The following is a 15,651-nucleotide window of genomic DNA, read 5'->3' as shown; positions in this document are numbered from 1 at the left end:
AAGCAAGCGATTGGACCAGCTTTAGAAGACTGGATGTCTTGACTAAGAGGGTTGCTACAACCCTCATGGTATTTGAACCTTCTGATGGGACAGGTTAAAGGGGAAGTTGTTTAGAGAAGGGGGCCAAGCGCAGCCTGTGCGGAGGATGGGAGAGGTTTAACTTGAGGATGGGAGAGGTTTAACTTAAGAGGTTAATGGACTTCTCACTGGGCACATTATGGTAGGCTATGAGGTATTCGTGTTTATTACTGTTCCACAACCTTTGCATTCCATTTTCTTTCTACTTAATAAAAATGTACTGATCCAAAAAAAAAAAAAAAAAGCTTGGAAAAGAGACGGCTGAAGGCAGATATGATTGAAGTCTACAAAATCCTGAGTGGAGTAGAACAGGTACAAGTGAATTGATTTTTCACTCCGTCAAACATTACAAAGACTAGGGGACACTCGATGAAGTTACAGGGAAATACTCTTAAAACCAATAGGAAGAAATATTTTTCACTCAGAGAATACTTACGCGCTGGAACACGTTGCCAGAGGTTGTGGTAAGAGTGAATAGCGTAGCTGGTTTTAAGAAAGGTTTGTACAAGTTCCTGGAGGAAAAGTCCATAGTCTGTTATTGAGAAAGACACGGGGGAAGCCACTGCTTGCCCTGTATTGGTAGCATGGAATATTGCTACACCTTGGGATATGGCCAGGTACTAGTGACCTGGATTGGCCACCGTGAGAACAGGCTACTGGGCTTGATGGACCATTGGTCTGACCCAGTAAGGCTATTCTTATGTTCAAAATAGTTCAGCTTAAATAAAGGAATAAAGCAAGCAACTTCAATCTGAATCTGACCCAGAGGGTTGCCTTGGGTAAGGCCATCCTCAGGCAGCAAAGGCCACGTGACCTAATTCAGCATTAAGTGGCAATAAATAAAATTTAAAAAACATAAACCTCACCTCTCCCAGAATGAATTCCAGGTCACAAAACTGTTGGTTCTCCCACAATCGTCTGTAATCCTCATGCAAGGTACACTTTGGGTAGGAAGAAAACTGAAAGAAAAATCACAGTTCAGGGACTGAGGATAGTTCTAAATCCAATGCTCTTACTTCTCAGTATTTCCAGGATGTGATGTGCCAATAATCAATGCTCCCAACCTGGGGCTGCGACAGCTGCCTCGGTAGCCCCTCCCCCTCTACTGGTCCAAAAAGGAGAACCAAAATCAGGCATCTTCAAGGGCAGTGTACAGCTGTCCAGCCAACCCATCACTGAACTCAGCAAATCCTAGATAAAATCCCTCAAATGTCTCATTGCCAGCTAGCTCCATGTACTAGCAAACATAATGCACAATGATAGAAGAATGAAAAATAGACACCACCCCAGAAAACGTCCAAGGAACCATGAGTTACTATGTAGGCTACTCCACCCTATCTACCAGACATTCTGCCCCGCCCCACCCCCATTTTTTCCCCCTAAATTCATCACTTCTAGCCCTCTGGGTTGGAAAAGGTGCGAGGCCACATAAAAATGGGACAAATTATACTTTTGGTGAAAGGTGGAACAGGCAATTTCTCAAGATCTCTGTACTCATGTATGTATATGTATGTATTTGTGCAACCTCTGCACAGACACATCAGATCTGCGTACCATGGCCTGCAAGGCCAATCTGGAGCCACAAGAATGATGCAGCCCGGATGGGCCACAATCATTCGAATGACCCGGTCGACCATTGATCAAGTTGGAAAGACATACAGCAGAATCTCCTGAGGCAATGGCTACACCAGAACATCGAGCCCCTCGCTTCCGGGCTCGGATCTTCGAGTGAAGAAGCAATCCACTTTCTTGTTTCTTGTCGTAGCCATAAGGTCGAAATGGGCCTAACCCCAGCGCCGTACTATTCCTTGGAATGCCGCTCTCCTGGATCCTGAATCTGTCTGCTGAAGAAGTCTACTTGAACACGAGAAAATGGAGTAGATTCTGTGCCGTTCACAGAGGAGAGTGTTTATGAGCAACCTGAAAAACTGAAGGTGGACAAAGCGATGGGACCGGATGGGATCCATCCCAGGATACTGAGGGAGCTCAGAGAGGTTCTGGCGGGTCCTATTAAAGACTTGTTCAACAAATCTATGGAGACGGGAGTGGTTCCTGGGGATTGGAGGAGAGCAGATGTGGTTCCTATTCACAAAAGTGGTCACAGGGATGAAGCAGGAAACTACAGGCCGGTGAGCCTCACTTCAGTTGTTGGAAAAATAATGGAAGTGTTGCTGAAAGAAAGGATAGTATACTTCCTTGAATCTAATGGATTACTTAATCCGAGGCAACATGGCTCTACAAAAGGTAAATTGTGCCAAATGAACCTGATTGAATTTTTTGATTGGGTGACCAGAGAACTGGATCGAGGACATATGCTAGATGTAATTTACTTAGATTTTAGCAAAGCCTTTGATACAGTTCCTCATAGGAGGCTGTTGAACAAACTTGAAGGGCTGAAGTTAGGACCCAAAGTGGTGAACTGGGTTAGAAACTGGCTGTTGGATAGACGCCAGAGGGTGGTGGTTAATGGAAGTCGCTCGGAGAAAGAAAAGGTGAGTAGTGGAGTCCCTCAGGGTTCGGTGCTGGGGCCGATCCTGTTCAATATGTTTGTGAGTGACATTTCTGAAGGGTTAGAAGGAAAAGTTTGCCTTTTTGCAGATGATACCAAGATTTGTAACAGAGTAGACACCGAAGAGGGAGTGGAAAATATGAAAAAGGATCTGCAAAAGTTAGAGGAATGGTCTAATGCCTGGCAACTAAAATTCAATGCAGAGTAATGCATTTGGAGATTAATAATCGGAACGAATCGTATATGCTGGGAAGTGAGAAGCTGATATGCACAGACGGGGAGAGGGACCTTGGGGTGATAGTGTCCGAAGATATAAAGGCAAAAAAACAGTGTAACAAGGCAGTGGCTGCTGCCAGAAGGATGCTGGGATGTATAAAGAGAGGCGTAGCCAGTAGAAGGAAGAAGGTGTTGATGCCCCTGTACAGGTCATTGGTGAGGCTTGAAGCGTTCCAGAGGAGGGCAACGAAAATGATAGGAGGGTGGTGGATGCCTGGAATGCGTTCCCGAGAGTGGTGGTGGAGAGGAAAATGGTAATTGAGTTCAAAGAAGCGTGGGATGAACAGAGGATCTAGAATCAGAAAATAATATTAAATATTGAACTAAGGCCAGTACTGGGCAGACTTGCACGGTCTGTGTCTGTATATGGGATGGGCTGGAGAAAGCTTCAATGGCTGGGAGGATATAGATAGCTGCAGTAAGTTTTGATAGAGATTTTGGCAGTTGGAACCCAAGCTTTGGATTCTTGCCCAGAAATAGCTAAGAAGAAAAAATTTAAAAAAAATTTAAATTGAATAAGGTTGGGCAGACTGAATGGATCATTCGGGTCTTTATCTGCCATCATCTACTATGTTACTATGAACATTGTCTACTCCCGCCATGGGCGCTACTGTCAGCACTAGAAGGTGACATTCCACCTAATGAAAAAGAAGGCGGGCTTCCTGAGCCAGAGGAATGCTCTTGATCCCTACCTGGCGATTGATGTAGGCTACTGCCGTCGCTTTGTTGGAGAAGACCCTGACCACTTGGCCCTCCAGAGTCTTCTGCAATCTCATCAAAGCTAGCCAAATGGCTCTGAACTCCAACCGGTTGATTGACCATTTTCACTGAGAGGGTGTCCAACTCCCCTGGACAGGATATCGATTGCAATGGACTTTCCAGTCCTGAAGGCTGGCATCTCATCATCACGTTCCAGGAGGCAATATGTAGCGGTATGCTCCTGTGGAGCGATTGAGGGAGAGCCACCAGTCCATGCTTGCTCGGGCTTCTAGAGTCCAAGGTAGACAAACCTGCATGGCATCCCTGTGCAGAGCCCAGCGAGAGAGCAAAGCATGCTGAAGAGGACGAATGTGTGCCCTTGCCCAAGGAACCACATCCAGCGTGACAACTATCGATCCTGGAACTTAAAGATAATCCCATGCCAATGGAGCCTGCCGCTCTAGAAGGAAAGAAATCTGGGCACAAAGTATCTGCCTGCAGGCTGCTGGTAGATAGATATGGCTTGCAGCTGCGTCGAAAAGAACTCCCAGGTATCCCAGTGACTGTGTGGGCATCAGATAGCTCTTCCTGAAGTTGGCAATCCAGCCCAGATCCTCCAGCACCTGCTCCACCGTGCGCCGTCCCTCGGCCAATGAGGGAGCTCTGATCAGCCAGCCGACCAAGTAAGGGTGAACCTGGAGACTCATCTTTCACAGGTAAGCTGCCATGACAACCATCACTTAAGTGAAGGTCCGAGGCACTGTCACCAGCTTAAAAAGCAGAGCCGAGAAGTGGTAATGCTGTTCCAGAACATAAACCGCAAAAAGTTGTGGTGGACCGGAAACAAGGGAATGTGCAAATAAGCCTCCGTGAGATTCAGAGAGGCAAGAAACTCTCCTGGGCCACTGCTGCAATGACCGAACGCACGGCCTCCATTTGAAAAGGGTAGAACCTTGAGAGTCGCATTTACGAGCTGAAGATCCAGAACATGCCTCCAATCTTCTGAGCCTTTCTTTGGCAAGAGAAAGTATATAGAGTATCTGCCTGAGCCCAAGTGTTCGGGTGCCACCGGCTCTATAGCTTGAATATCCAGCAAGTGCTGAACGGTGGCTTGAACCTTGAGTGCTTTGAACTGACAACCTGTAGGAGAGTCCACAAACCAATTTGGCAGAGGCCGGGCAAATTCCAGCTTGTAGCCTGACCGAACAATGTCCAAGACCCACTTACTGAATGTAACGCGCATCCAGGCGGGAAGAAAGGCTGAGAGCTGGCCCCCAATCTGAAAGGGACAAAATTAAATTGAATTAAAAATAATAAAATGGGGAGAGCAGAACAAACACTCCTGCAGGCACGCATGCAGAAGGAAAGAACTGTAGAAACATAGAAACATGATGGCCCATCCACAATAACCATTATCTCTTCCTCTCTCTAAGAGATCCCACGCACCTATCCCAGGCCCTTTTGATATTCAGACACAGTCTCTGTCTCTACCACCTCTTCTGGGAGACTGTTCCACGCATCTACCGCCCTTTCTATAAAAAAATATTTTCTTAGATTACTCCTGAGCCTCTCACCTCTTAACTTCATCCTACGCCCTCTCATTCCAGAGCTTCCTTTCAAATGAGACTTGACACATGTGCATTTATGCCACATAAGTATTTAAATGTCTCTATCATATCTCCCCTCTCCTGCCTTTCCTCCAAAGTATACAGTATAGGTAGAGCTAAAGAACCTAGTTAAGTACAGCAGAGGCAGAATGAAAAATCTGGAGTGGATTCCTTCTGAAGCCCATCTGTCTAGAATAAATTCCTTCCCTAAAGAGTTTACTTTCTCAGTAAGTAACCAGAGGTAATGGAATGGAAAGGCAATGGGACTTGTATATCGCCATTTTGTGGTTACACATTCAAAGCAGTGAGCAATGGAGGATGACGTGACTTGCCCAGAGTCACAAGGAGCTGCACTGGGATTTGATCTGTTCTTCTGTTCGGTCTTCACCCGCGAGGCGCCGGGTTCTGGCCCTCAGCTACAGAAAAAGGATGGCTCAGCAGACCCGTTTAGTAATTTCAAGTTTACAACAAGCAGTGTCTACTGTGAGCTGTCAAAACTCAAGGTTAACAAAGCAATGGGGCCAGACAACCTACACCCCAGGGTGCTCAGGGAGTTAAGGGACGTCCTGGCGGAACCACTATCCGCGCTCTTCAATCTCTCCCTTAGTACAGGTAGAGTCCCGTTGGACTGGAAAATGGCTAACGTCATTCCACTCCACAAAAAAGGTTGCAGGACAGAGGCTGAGAACTACAGACCAGTGAGTCTCACATCAATAGTGAGCAAACTAATGGAAAATTAGATAAGATCCTGGATGTGGAGAATCTACGGGATCCCCATCAACATGGATTTACCAAGGGGAAATCCTGCCAATCTAACTTGATCAGCTTCTTTGACTGGGTGACAGGGAAGCTCGATGTTGGAGAGTCCTTGGACATTGTATACTGTACTTGGACTTCAGCAAAGCATTTGATAGTGTCCCACACCGCAGGTTGTTGTGCAAAATGAGTTCTATAGGATTAGGTGACACTTTGACAAAATGGGTTGGGGACTGGCTTAGTGATAGGCTTCAGAGGGTGGTGGTGAACGGCACCCCCTCCGTAACGACGGCAGTGATCAGCGGAGTGCCACAGGGCTTGGTCTTAGGCCCGATCCTTTTCAATATCTTTATAAGGGACTTGGCTGAGGGGCTTCGAGGTAAAATAACGTTATTCGCCGATGACGCCAAACTGTGTAATATAACAAGCAAGAGCACAACGGACAATATGAAACACAACCTACTCCTATTGGAGCATTGGTCTAGGACCTGGCAACTGAGTTTCAATGCCAAGAAATGCAAAGTCATGCACCTTGGCAGTCAAAATCCATGCGAGACTTACACCCTAAATGGCGAGATCCTAGCAAGGACTGTTGCAGAACGGGACTTAGGGGTAATCATCAGTGAAGACATGAAGACTGCCAATTAAGTGGAGAGGGCTTCATCTAAGGCTAGGCAGATCATAGGATGTATACGTAGGAGTTTCGTCAGCCGTAAGCCTGAAGTCATTATGCCGTTGTATAGATCCATGGTAAGGCCCCATCTGGAATACTGCGTACAATTCTGGAGGCCTCATTACCGCAAGGATGTACTGAGGCTTGAGTCAGTCCAGCGAATGGCCACCTGGATGGTCTCGGGACTCAAGGATCTCCCGTACGAGGAATGGCTGGATAAATTACGGCTATACTCACTCAAGGAATGCAGAGAGAGGGGAGACATGATCGAGACGTTCAAATACCTCACGGGCCGTATTGAGGTAGAAGAAGACATCTTCTTTTTCAAAGGTCCGACGGCGACAAGAGGACATCCATGGAAAATCAGGGGCGGGAAATTGCACGGCGACACCAGGAAATACTTTTTCACCGAAAGAGTGGTTGATCGCTGGAATAGACTTCCACCTCAGGTGATCTAGGCAAGCAGCGTGCCTGATTTTAAGAAGAAATGGGATCGTCACGTGGGATCTCTGCACAGAGTTAAATAGGGGAGGGTCATTAGGGTGGGCAGACTAGATGGGCCACGGCCCTTATCTGCCGTCTTTTTCTATGTTTCTAACCTCTGGTTGCAGAGGCAGCAGGTCTACCACTAGGCCACTCCTCACCTCCAGCTGACCGAAGTCACTAGGAATGTCAGACTGAGTCAATGTATTGGAAACTGACATCTGAGGAGTCAGTTTGCTAACTCACCTCCCCAGAAAAAGCAATGTTACTTACCGTAACAGTTGTTATCCAGGGACAGCAGGCAGCTATTCTCACTAATGGATGACGTGATCCATCGGAGCCCCGATGCGGACACTTCTTTGAAGAAAACTCAAAGTTTCGAGTTGCCCACACCGCGCATGCGCGAGTGCCTTACCGCCCGATGCACGGGTGTGTCTTCTCAGTTCAGCTAGCCTGAGCAGTGGTCCCTGACTATTTCTATAACCTACCTCTATTCCTATAACCTACCTCTACTCCTATCTATGGTTGAAGTAAAAGGGAGTACCAAGGTTGTCTGGGCCACCGTGGAGCAATCAGGATCTGGTCTGGCATGGTCTGACTTCAGCTTTTGGATGAGGGGAAATGGAGGAAACACATATAGAAAGCGATTCGTCCAGTCCAGGAGGAATGCATCTGCCTCGAGGCACTGAGGGGTGTAGATCCTGGAGCAGAAGTGAGGCAGTTTGAAGTTGTGGGGGGCTGCAAATAGGTCTATCTGAGGTGAGAGAGAAGATATGATGCAGGGGCGTGGAGTTGAGGGTCCACTTGTGAGGTTGCAGAAGATGGCTCAGGCTGTCTCCCAAGGCATTGTCTGCTCCCTGAATGTAGACCGCTCTGAGGAAGGTGTTGTTGCGAGTCGCCCAATCCCACACCTTCAGAGCTTCCTGGCAGAGGGAGGCCGATCCCGTGCCTCCCTGCTTGTTCACGTAGTACATGGCGACCTGGTTGTCTGTGCGAAGGAGATGTTGAAAGGTCTGGAGAGCGTTGAAGATTGCCCCGAGTTCCAGAAGATTAATGTGGCACTGGCGGTCCGTGCTGGTCCAGTAGTCTTGGGTGCGGAGGCCATCCAGATGGGCCCCCCAGGCATAAGTCGACGAGTCAGTCGTGAGGACTTTCTGGTGGTGGGGGGTGTGGAATAACAAGCCTCTGGATAGATTGGAGGAGAGCATCCACCAGCAAAGAGACTGTTGTAGAGCAGGAGTGACCCGGATGAGGCGAGTCAGAGGGTCGGACGTCTGGGACCACTGGGACGCCAGGGTCCATTGGGGGATCCTGAGGTGAAGTCTGGCAAACGGAATCACGTGAACTGTAGAGGCCATGTGGCCTAGAAGGACCATCATTTGTCTCGCTGAGATAATAATAATAAGAATTTATTGTTTATATACCTCCAAAGCCAAGTTAGTTCGAGGTGGTTTACAATAAAGAAGAGCTGGACATACAGTGAAAAAAACAATGAAGTCTTTGAGTACCATTCAGTGCAGTGCAAAATAGAAGAGCTGGAACATACAGCGAAAAAACAGAAACAAGAAGGCTTTGAGTGCATGACTGTTTGTATAGAGAAGGTAACATTGTAGGGACGGTTTGCAATAAGAGTGAGGCAATAGGGAGCAGGTCGTACAGTGTGGGGTAAGTAGTGAAGGCTTAGGGAGATTTTGGTCAAAAGGAAGTAGGTCGAGGAGATTTACAAAGAAGGGTAGGTCATACAGTGTGGGAAAGCAGTGAAGACTTTAGGCATTCCTGGACAAGAATCGGGTGAACAGGTTGGTTTTGATTAGTTTTCTGAAGTTGAGGTAGGATGAGGAGTGTATGATGGTGCTGCTTAGCCAGTCGTTCTGTAGGCTTGCTTGGAAGGCCAGCGTTCTGTCAAGGAATCTTTTGTATCGGCAGGTTTTTATTGTAGGGTGGCTGAACATGCGTATTCTACGTGTAGGCCTGGTGGAGCAGTCTAGTTTGAAGTGGGAGACCAGGTACAGAGGGGCCAAACCGAGAGTGGATTTGAAACAGAGACAAGCAAATTTGAACAATACTCTTGCCTCCAGGGGCAACCAGTGGAGTTTTTGGTAGTAGGGGGCTATGTGATCCCATTTCTTTAGGCCTAAAATCAGTCGCACAGCTGAGTTTTGTATGATTCGGAGTTTTTGAATGGTTTTCTTGAGCGACCCCAGATAAATAATATTGCAATAGTCAAGTGGTTTAGGATGGAGGATTGCACCAGTAAGCGGAATGATGTTGAGTCGAAGTATTTTCTGATGGTTCTAAGTTTCCATAGTGTCAAGAAGCCCTTTCTGATTAAAAGCTCTGAATGCGTATCTAGGGTGAGATAGCGGTCCAGTGTCACTCCTAGGATTTTTATGGTATTGACAATAGGGAAGTTCTGTCCATTGAGGATTATTGTAGTATCTTTGATTTTGTCATTTGGGCTAGCCAGGAAGAATTCGGTTTTTTCGGGGTTGAGCTTCAGTTTGAACTCTGTCATCCATGTTTCGATTTGTTTTAGAATTAGTGCTAGATGAACCTTCGTCTCTGGGTTCAGGCTTGTTAGAGACAGGAGTATGATGATATTGTCAGCGTAGATATAGAATTTAATTTTTGCAATAGATTAGCCAGTGGGGCGAGGTAAATGTTGAACAGAGTGGGGGATAGGGGGGAACCCTGTGGGACACCGAATGGGTTAACCCAGCTGGAGGATTGGATATTGTCGCTATAGACTCGGTACGTTTGTTTAGTCAAGAAGCCTCGGAACCATTTTAGTACTTTGCCTGAGAGACCAATAGTCTCCAAGCAGTCAATTAGGATGGTGTGATCGACTAAGTCAAAGGCGCTGCTTAAGTCTAGTTGAAGGATTAGTGCATTGGAGCCTTGGCTGAATAGGCTCAGGAGGGAGTCCAGTAATGAGGCAATAACCGTTTCCGTGCTGAACCTGGATCGAAAGCCTGATTGGTTGTCGTGAAGAATGTTGAATTTGTCCAGGTAAGATACTAAGTCCTGGTTTACCAGGCCTTCCATCAGCTTTACAAAGAAGGGAATGTTTGCAATGGGCCTGTAGTTGGATGTCAGCTTGATGGATTCCTTGTTTTTTTTTACAATAGGTGTGATCAGTATGTGACCTAACACCTCTGGAAATGTACCCGACAGTAATAGGGAGGAGAGCCAATCGTATAGCGAGGCTTTCAAGGGGACTGGAGCAACTTTCATGACGTTTGGTGGGCAGTTGTCTAGTCTGCAATATGAATCGACGTATTTTGAGAAGAGTTTGCTGAAGTGATTCCAGGTAGGGATAGAGAAGTTGTTCCAGTACATGTCTACTCTGGGATCGTTTGTGTGTTGGGCGACAGGGTAGTTCAGATGGTTGGATGTGGAGGGTGGTAGGTTGGATCTTAAGACATTGATGGACGTGCGAGAGGATACTGAGTGGCAGAGATGAAGGAGAGCATCCCTGCGTGGGGGCGAGAGGAACGCTCTGAGTTGGGTAGTATCCAGAATCTCTCCGATGAAGGGAAGAGTCTGGAAAGGTTGCAGGTAGGATTTGGGGAAGTTGATCTCGAATCCCAGATGTTGCAGTAACCAAATTGTCTTCTGGATCGCAAGAGCGGCTCCCTGAGATGTGGAATCCTTGATGAGCCAATCGTCCAGGTAAGGAAATACCTGGAGGCCATGGCTCCTGAGTGCTGCGGCCACCACAACCAGGCATTTGGTGAAGACTCTGGGTGATGAGGACAGGCCGAATGGTAGCACTCGGTATTGGAGGTGAAGGTGTCCCACCCTGAATCTGAGATATTGACGGGAGGCTGGATGAATTCGAATGTGAGTGTAGGCCTCCTTGAGATCCAGAGAGCATAACCAGTCGTTCTGCTTGAGGAGGGGGTACAGTGATGCAAAACTTTTCTTTGACCAGATTTTGTTGAGTACCCTGAGGTCCAAGATGGGTCGCAGGTCGCCCGTCTTCTTTGGAACAAGGAAGTATCGAGAGTAAAACCTCTTGTTCTGTTGGTCCTGGGGGACCGGTTCGACAGCCCCCAGCTGTAACAAGGCCTGGGCTTCCTGAAGAAGAAGGGCGGTCTGGGTCAAGTTGGAAGGATACTCTCTTGGAGGGTGCTCCGGAGGAGCTTGGTGGAACTGAAGGGAGTATCCTTCTTTTATGATGGAAAGAACCCAGAGGTCTGTGGTGATAGTAGTCCATCGGTGGTAGAAATGAAGGAGGCGGCCTCCGATGGGTGGATTTACTTTGTATCCACTTGCTCATCCAATTTTAGTTCAATCCATACACCACCATGATCAGATAAAATTATCGGATCTATGATGGCTTTATTCACTTTCTGAGCTATTTTATTTGAAACAAATATATAATCAATCCTTGAAAAAGAATTATGCACTTGACAACAAAAAGAAAATTCCCGATCATTAAAATGAAGAATACGCCATATATCTGTTAAATCACAAGATTGAACCAAATTATCTAAACCTAATGATTTTAAAATTTTACTTGGACTTTTATCCATTATCGGATCCATTACAGCATTGAAATCTCCAGCCACCACCAGATTAGAAGCAGCCAGTGGTAACAATAATTTTTGCATATTTTTGAAAAATTCCATTTGATTAGTATTTGGAGCATACAAATTAAACAAATCAAGAGTATTATTCCCCATGCTCATTTTGACATGTACCCACCTTCCCAAGGGATCTGCAGCAACCATTTGAAAATTTGCTAAACATTTCTTACTTATTAATATTGCCACCCCCGCCTTCTTCCCATTCGCCGGAGCAAAAAAACATTTTGAAATCCACCCACCTTCCAGCTTCCTAGATTCATTAATTGATAAGTGCGTCTCTTGTATGAAATATATATCCGAGTTTTGTTTCTTAAGGAAATCTAACATTTTCCTTTTCTTGATTACATGATTGAGGCCATTTACATTCAACGAAAAAAAACTTAATCATCTTTAAAATATACATCCATTCTAATAATAACATAATTTATAATTATTGTCAAATGATCAGACACCCATTCAATCATAACTTCCAATAGTAAATCTTTTAAATTCTCATTTCTTTTCTTTTCCAAATGTACTCTGAAACAAAAATATTCATTAATCCCCTAATCCCTATCCCACCCACTCCCTCCCTCCAAATATTCAACTGCCCATCTTCTTTCCTTCCCAAATTCATCATTAAATAAATTATTAATACTCCCCCAACCCTATCCCTCCCAAACTTGTAACGCACATAGGAAATGTAACCCCACATTCCCCCCAGGCAACCTTTAAAAATAGTTCAATTCCTATATTATTAAAAATATATTCAATCTAAATATCATCATACCTATAAATCAATTAATATATTAACCTTCAATACTCATCCGAAGAAATTCATTTATCTGTAAAAGCATTGAAATTACATTTCTTATCTCAATTTTATCCCCATATTTTAATAGTTTAATAATCTAATATTTGTCCCATAATATTTTATTATTAGTTAAATTAATGCTCCCCATCCATACCCAGAAATCTTTAAAAGACATAACTTATTACTTAAAATATTTAAATTCATATCAACTTCATTTAATTCCATATATCTCTATATCCTTTCAACAATATCTGTTCATTTATATCATATCTACTACTTATTAAAATATCTTATTATGTCACCCTTTGCCAATATACCCTGATATTTTAATTAACTAAAATATATTAGCAAGATCTAAAATAAATTTTTAATACAGTCAATCTGCTTCACTTCTTCTTTCTTCTTTCTTGACCAGCTTCACATAGACATAGGTTCTGGATTTGTAAGGAAGTTTTTCAATTTTTCCGGGTCATCAAAATAAAGTGATTTGTTTCCCAAAGAAATTCTCATTCTTGCCGGGTAGTATAACCCGTACTTGTAACCCTTTTCCTTCAGCTGAGCTCTTAATTGAAGAAACTGCTGTCTCACAGTTACAGTGCCTTTTTCAAAGTCTGGCAAAAATATAATCTTAGAGCCCTTATAGTTTAAATTCCTGTCTGCTTTTGCCAAACTCAGTATTTCCATTGCTTGGCTGAACCTTAACAACTTAAAGATCAGAGGTCTAGGCTTTGAATTTCCAGCTGACCGTTTAAAAGGAATCCTGTGAGCACGTTAGATTTCTAATGGGAACCTTGTATTTAATTGAAGTAATTTTGGAAGTAAATTTTCCAAAAATTGTATCGGATTGTCCCCTTCCAAATTTTCTCCCAATCCAATAATTTTAATATTCTTCCTCCTTCCACGATTTTCGTAATCCACCAGTTTCTTCTGCAGTTCTCTGATCAGTTTATTATCTTCCTTTGTTTGTGCTGCAGCCATTTCTACCTGCTCCACTCTGGATTCTAAAACGGCCATTTTCTGATTCACTGCCTCCAACTGTCTATTTATGTTTAAAACCTCTTCTTTTACTTCATGGATGCTTTCTGCGTTTTTTTGAATTTGTTGCGAGATTTTTTTCAGTTCCGCCATTATTTCTTTCCTCCCACTTTCCTCTTCATCCGGAAGCGGGGCTTTAGCGGCAACCATATCTTGTTTAAGGCGCTTTGCCGTGCCAGCATTCGCAAAAGCCGAGTCGATCTTTCCCTGTCTTGTGCTCGCCATTCTTATATAACTCCAGATCCAAGAGAAACTTGAAATTTCTTCAAATTAAGGTATATTATGTTATATATTGCTGCCTGGGGAACGGAGCGACATGATCACACGTCCATATATCACGCGCGCCAAGCCACGCCCCCCCCAATTTTTTTTTTTAAACAATAAAATACGATGAAAATCAGCGATTACGATCAGTTAAAATCAAAACCGTGGACTTAGAAGGCACAAGCGAAGGAACTTTGCGCAGAGAGTCGAAGACTGACTTCTCAGCTCTGCGGAAAAGTAAGAACTGAGGAGACACGCCCGGTGCATCAGGCGGGAAAGCACTCGTGCATGCGCGGTGAGGGCAACTCGAAACTTCGAGTTTTCTTCAAAGAAGCGTCCGCATTGCGGCTCCGTTGGATCACGTCACCCATTAGTGAGAATACCTGCCTGCTTGTCCTGGGATAACATCCTTCTATGCTCCAAAGAGACTATCTGGACCACTTATTGAAAGGAGTAGAGAGGAATTTTAATTGGACTCTTTGCAGTACTTACCTGGAAGCGATACATTTCTCCACTGCGCACGCTGTTGTCTACCGCACCCCCAAAGATGTACATGGCATCATAGATCACTGCAGCAGCATGGAAGAGTCTCCCACTCGGCAGCTGTGTGAGAGGAGAAATGACAGAAATGTAGTATCTTTCCATCCGACGCTCAAGAGCTACCACACACCACCTCTTTCCTTCCTTGTATCCCCACACCAGGTGATGTACTGCAGCCAACACTCCAGTTTCTACAGGGCTATCTCACCTTGAAGACTCACATTTTAGATATAAGCAGAGCCCCCGTTTTCCCATGACCCTTGTAGCCAATGGAAAAGCTGGTTGACCTACCTGTACCTCCTCCCCACCCTGGCTTTTAGGCAGGGCCTCAGGCCACGTCCTCCTCATCTGCCATCTCCTAGGGTTCAAAGAGCCACACCAGCCTAGGCAGCAGCAAGAGGAGGAAAGCATGCACCTGCTGGAGTTTGAAGGAGCGAGCAAAGAGGCTGTGGGAGGAAACTGGAGGGAATGTGGGAGGATGAGAAGAAATACAAAAGAGTGCAAGAGGGTGGCAGTCGAGTGAGCAGGTCAGAGGCACCGTGGCTTGTAAGATTACGAGAATCTGGCTGCCACTGCAGAATTTTCTCTCTCCTCCCCACTCTGATCCCCCTTTCTCTCCTCTCATTTTCCTTCTTCTATCCCCCATTTCCTTTATTTATCCTTCCATATTTTAGCTTATTATTCAGCTTATTTGCATAGGTATTTAAAGAAATGTCATACTTGAGATTTTCTCCAAGATCTCTTTCCCTCCCCAATTCCCCTTCTTCTACCCAGTATTCATCACTAATATTCCTTCTTCCCAGAAAAGAACCAAACTGACAAAGCATTTAAAAAAAAATAAATAAATAAAGCAAAATAGGCAAATCTTTTTCAAATGTAGCAAAAACTATGCCCTGCAGCTGACCCAGGCTGCTGATCTGATCTGGGAATTAAAACAGGTCACTTGACACTAAGGGCCTGGGAAGATGTTAAGAGTTCCTAGCTCCTGGGGGTCCTTCATCTCCATTTAAATCTTTAGTGGTAGCTCTTTCTTGGACAGCTGGTTCCACCGGTGGCTGAAGCTCTGGTACACTCAGGTTTTGAGGACAAAATGAAGCCAACATGGCAGCAAACCTGCCAGACAGACACAGAGCATGGCAAGCCTGATGAGACAAAAATGGCAGAGACTGCAGGACAGGGGTGGCTTGGACTTCAGCATTGGAGGCATTGCTAGAGCAGAAATTCCAAAACATCACGGATAAATGAGAAGAAATGGAACATTTCTGCAAGGAGTTCCACTCGGTTGGACTTTGCTCACATCTCACAGGAAAATCAAGCTCGTAGAGGACAAACTAGATCAGTGGCTC

The 15,651-nt window shown here is 45.1% G+C and overlaps 1 protein-coding gene across 1 annotated transcript in view; it reads right to left on the bottom strand.

The window, feature by feature from the left end:
* The window catches only part of LZTR1 (leucine zipper like transcription regulator 1), a 115,723-nt gene that overhangs the window by 60,431 nt on the left and 39,641 nt on the right, over positions 1–15,651 (bottom strand). The window contains exons 10-11 of the mRNA XM_033955529.1: positions 14,258–14,368; positions 945–1,037 (exon numbers count right to left, since the gene is read on the bottom strand). Coding sequence (XP_033811420.1) covers positions 945–1,037; positions 14,258–14,368 — 204 coding nt within the window. The remainder of the gene's footprint in view (positions 1–944; positions 1,038–14,257; positions 14,369–15,651) is intronic.

Source organism: Geotrypetes seraphini, chromosome 8, assembly GCF_902459505.1.
Source record: "Geotrypetes seraphini chromosome 8, aGeoSer1.1, whole genome shotgun sequence".
NCBI classification, from domain to species: domain Eukaryota; kingdom Metazoa; phylum Chordata; class Amphibia; order Gymnophiona; family Dermophiidae; genus Geotrypetes; species Geotrypetes seraphini.
The sequence above is the reverse complement of the archived record's forward strand: the minus strand, read 5'-3'. Positions and strand labels throughout refer to the sequence as shown.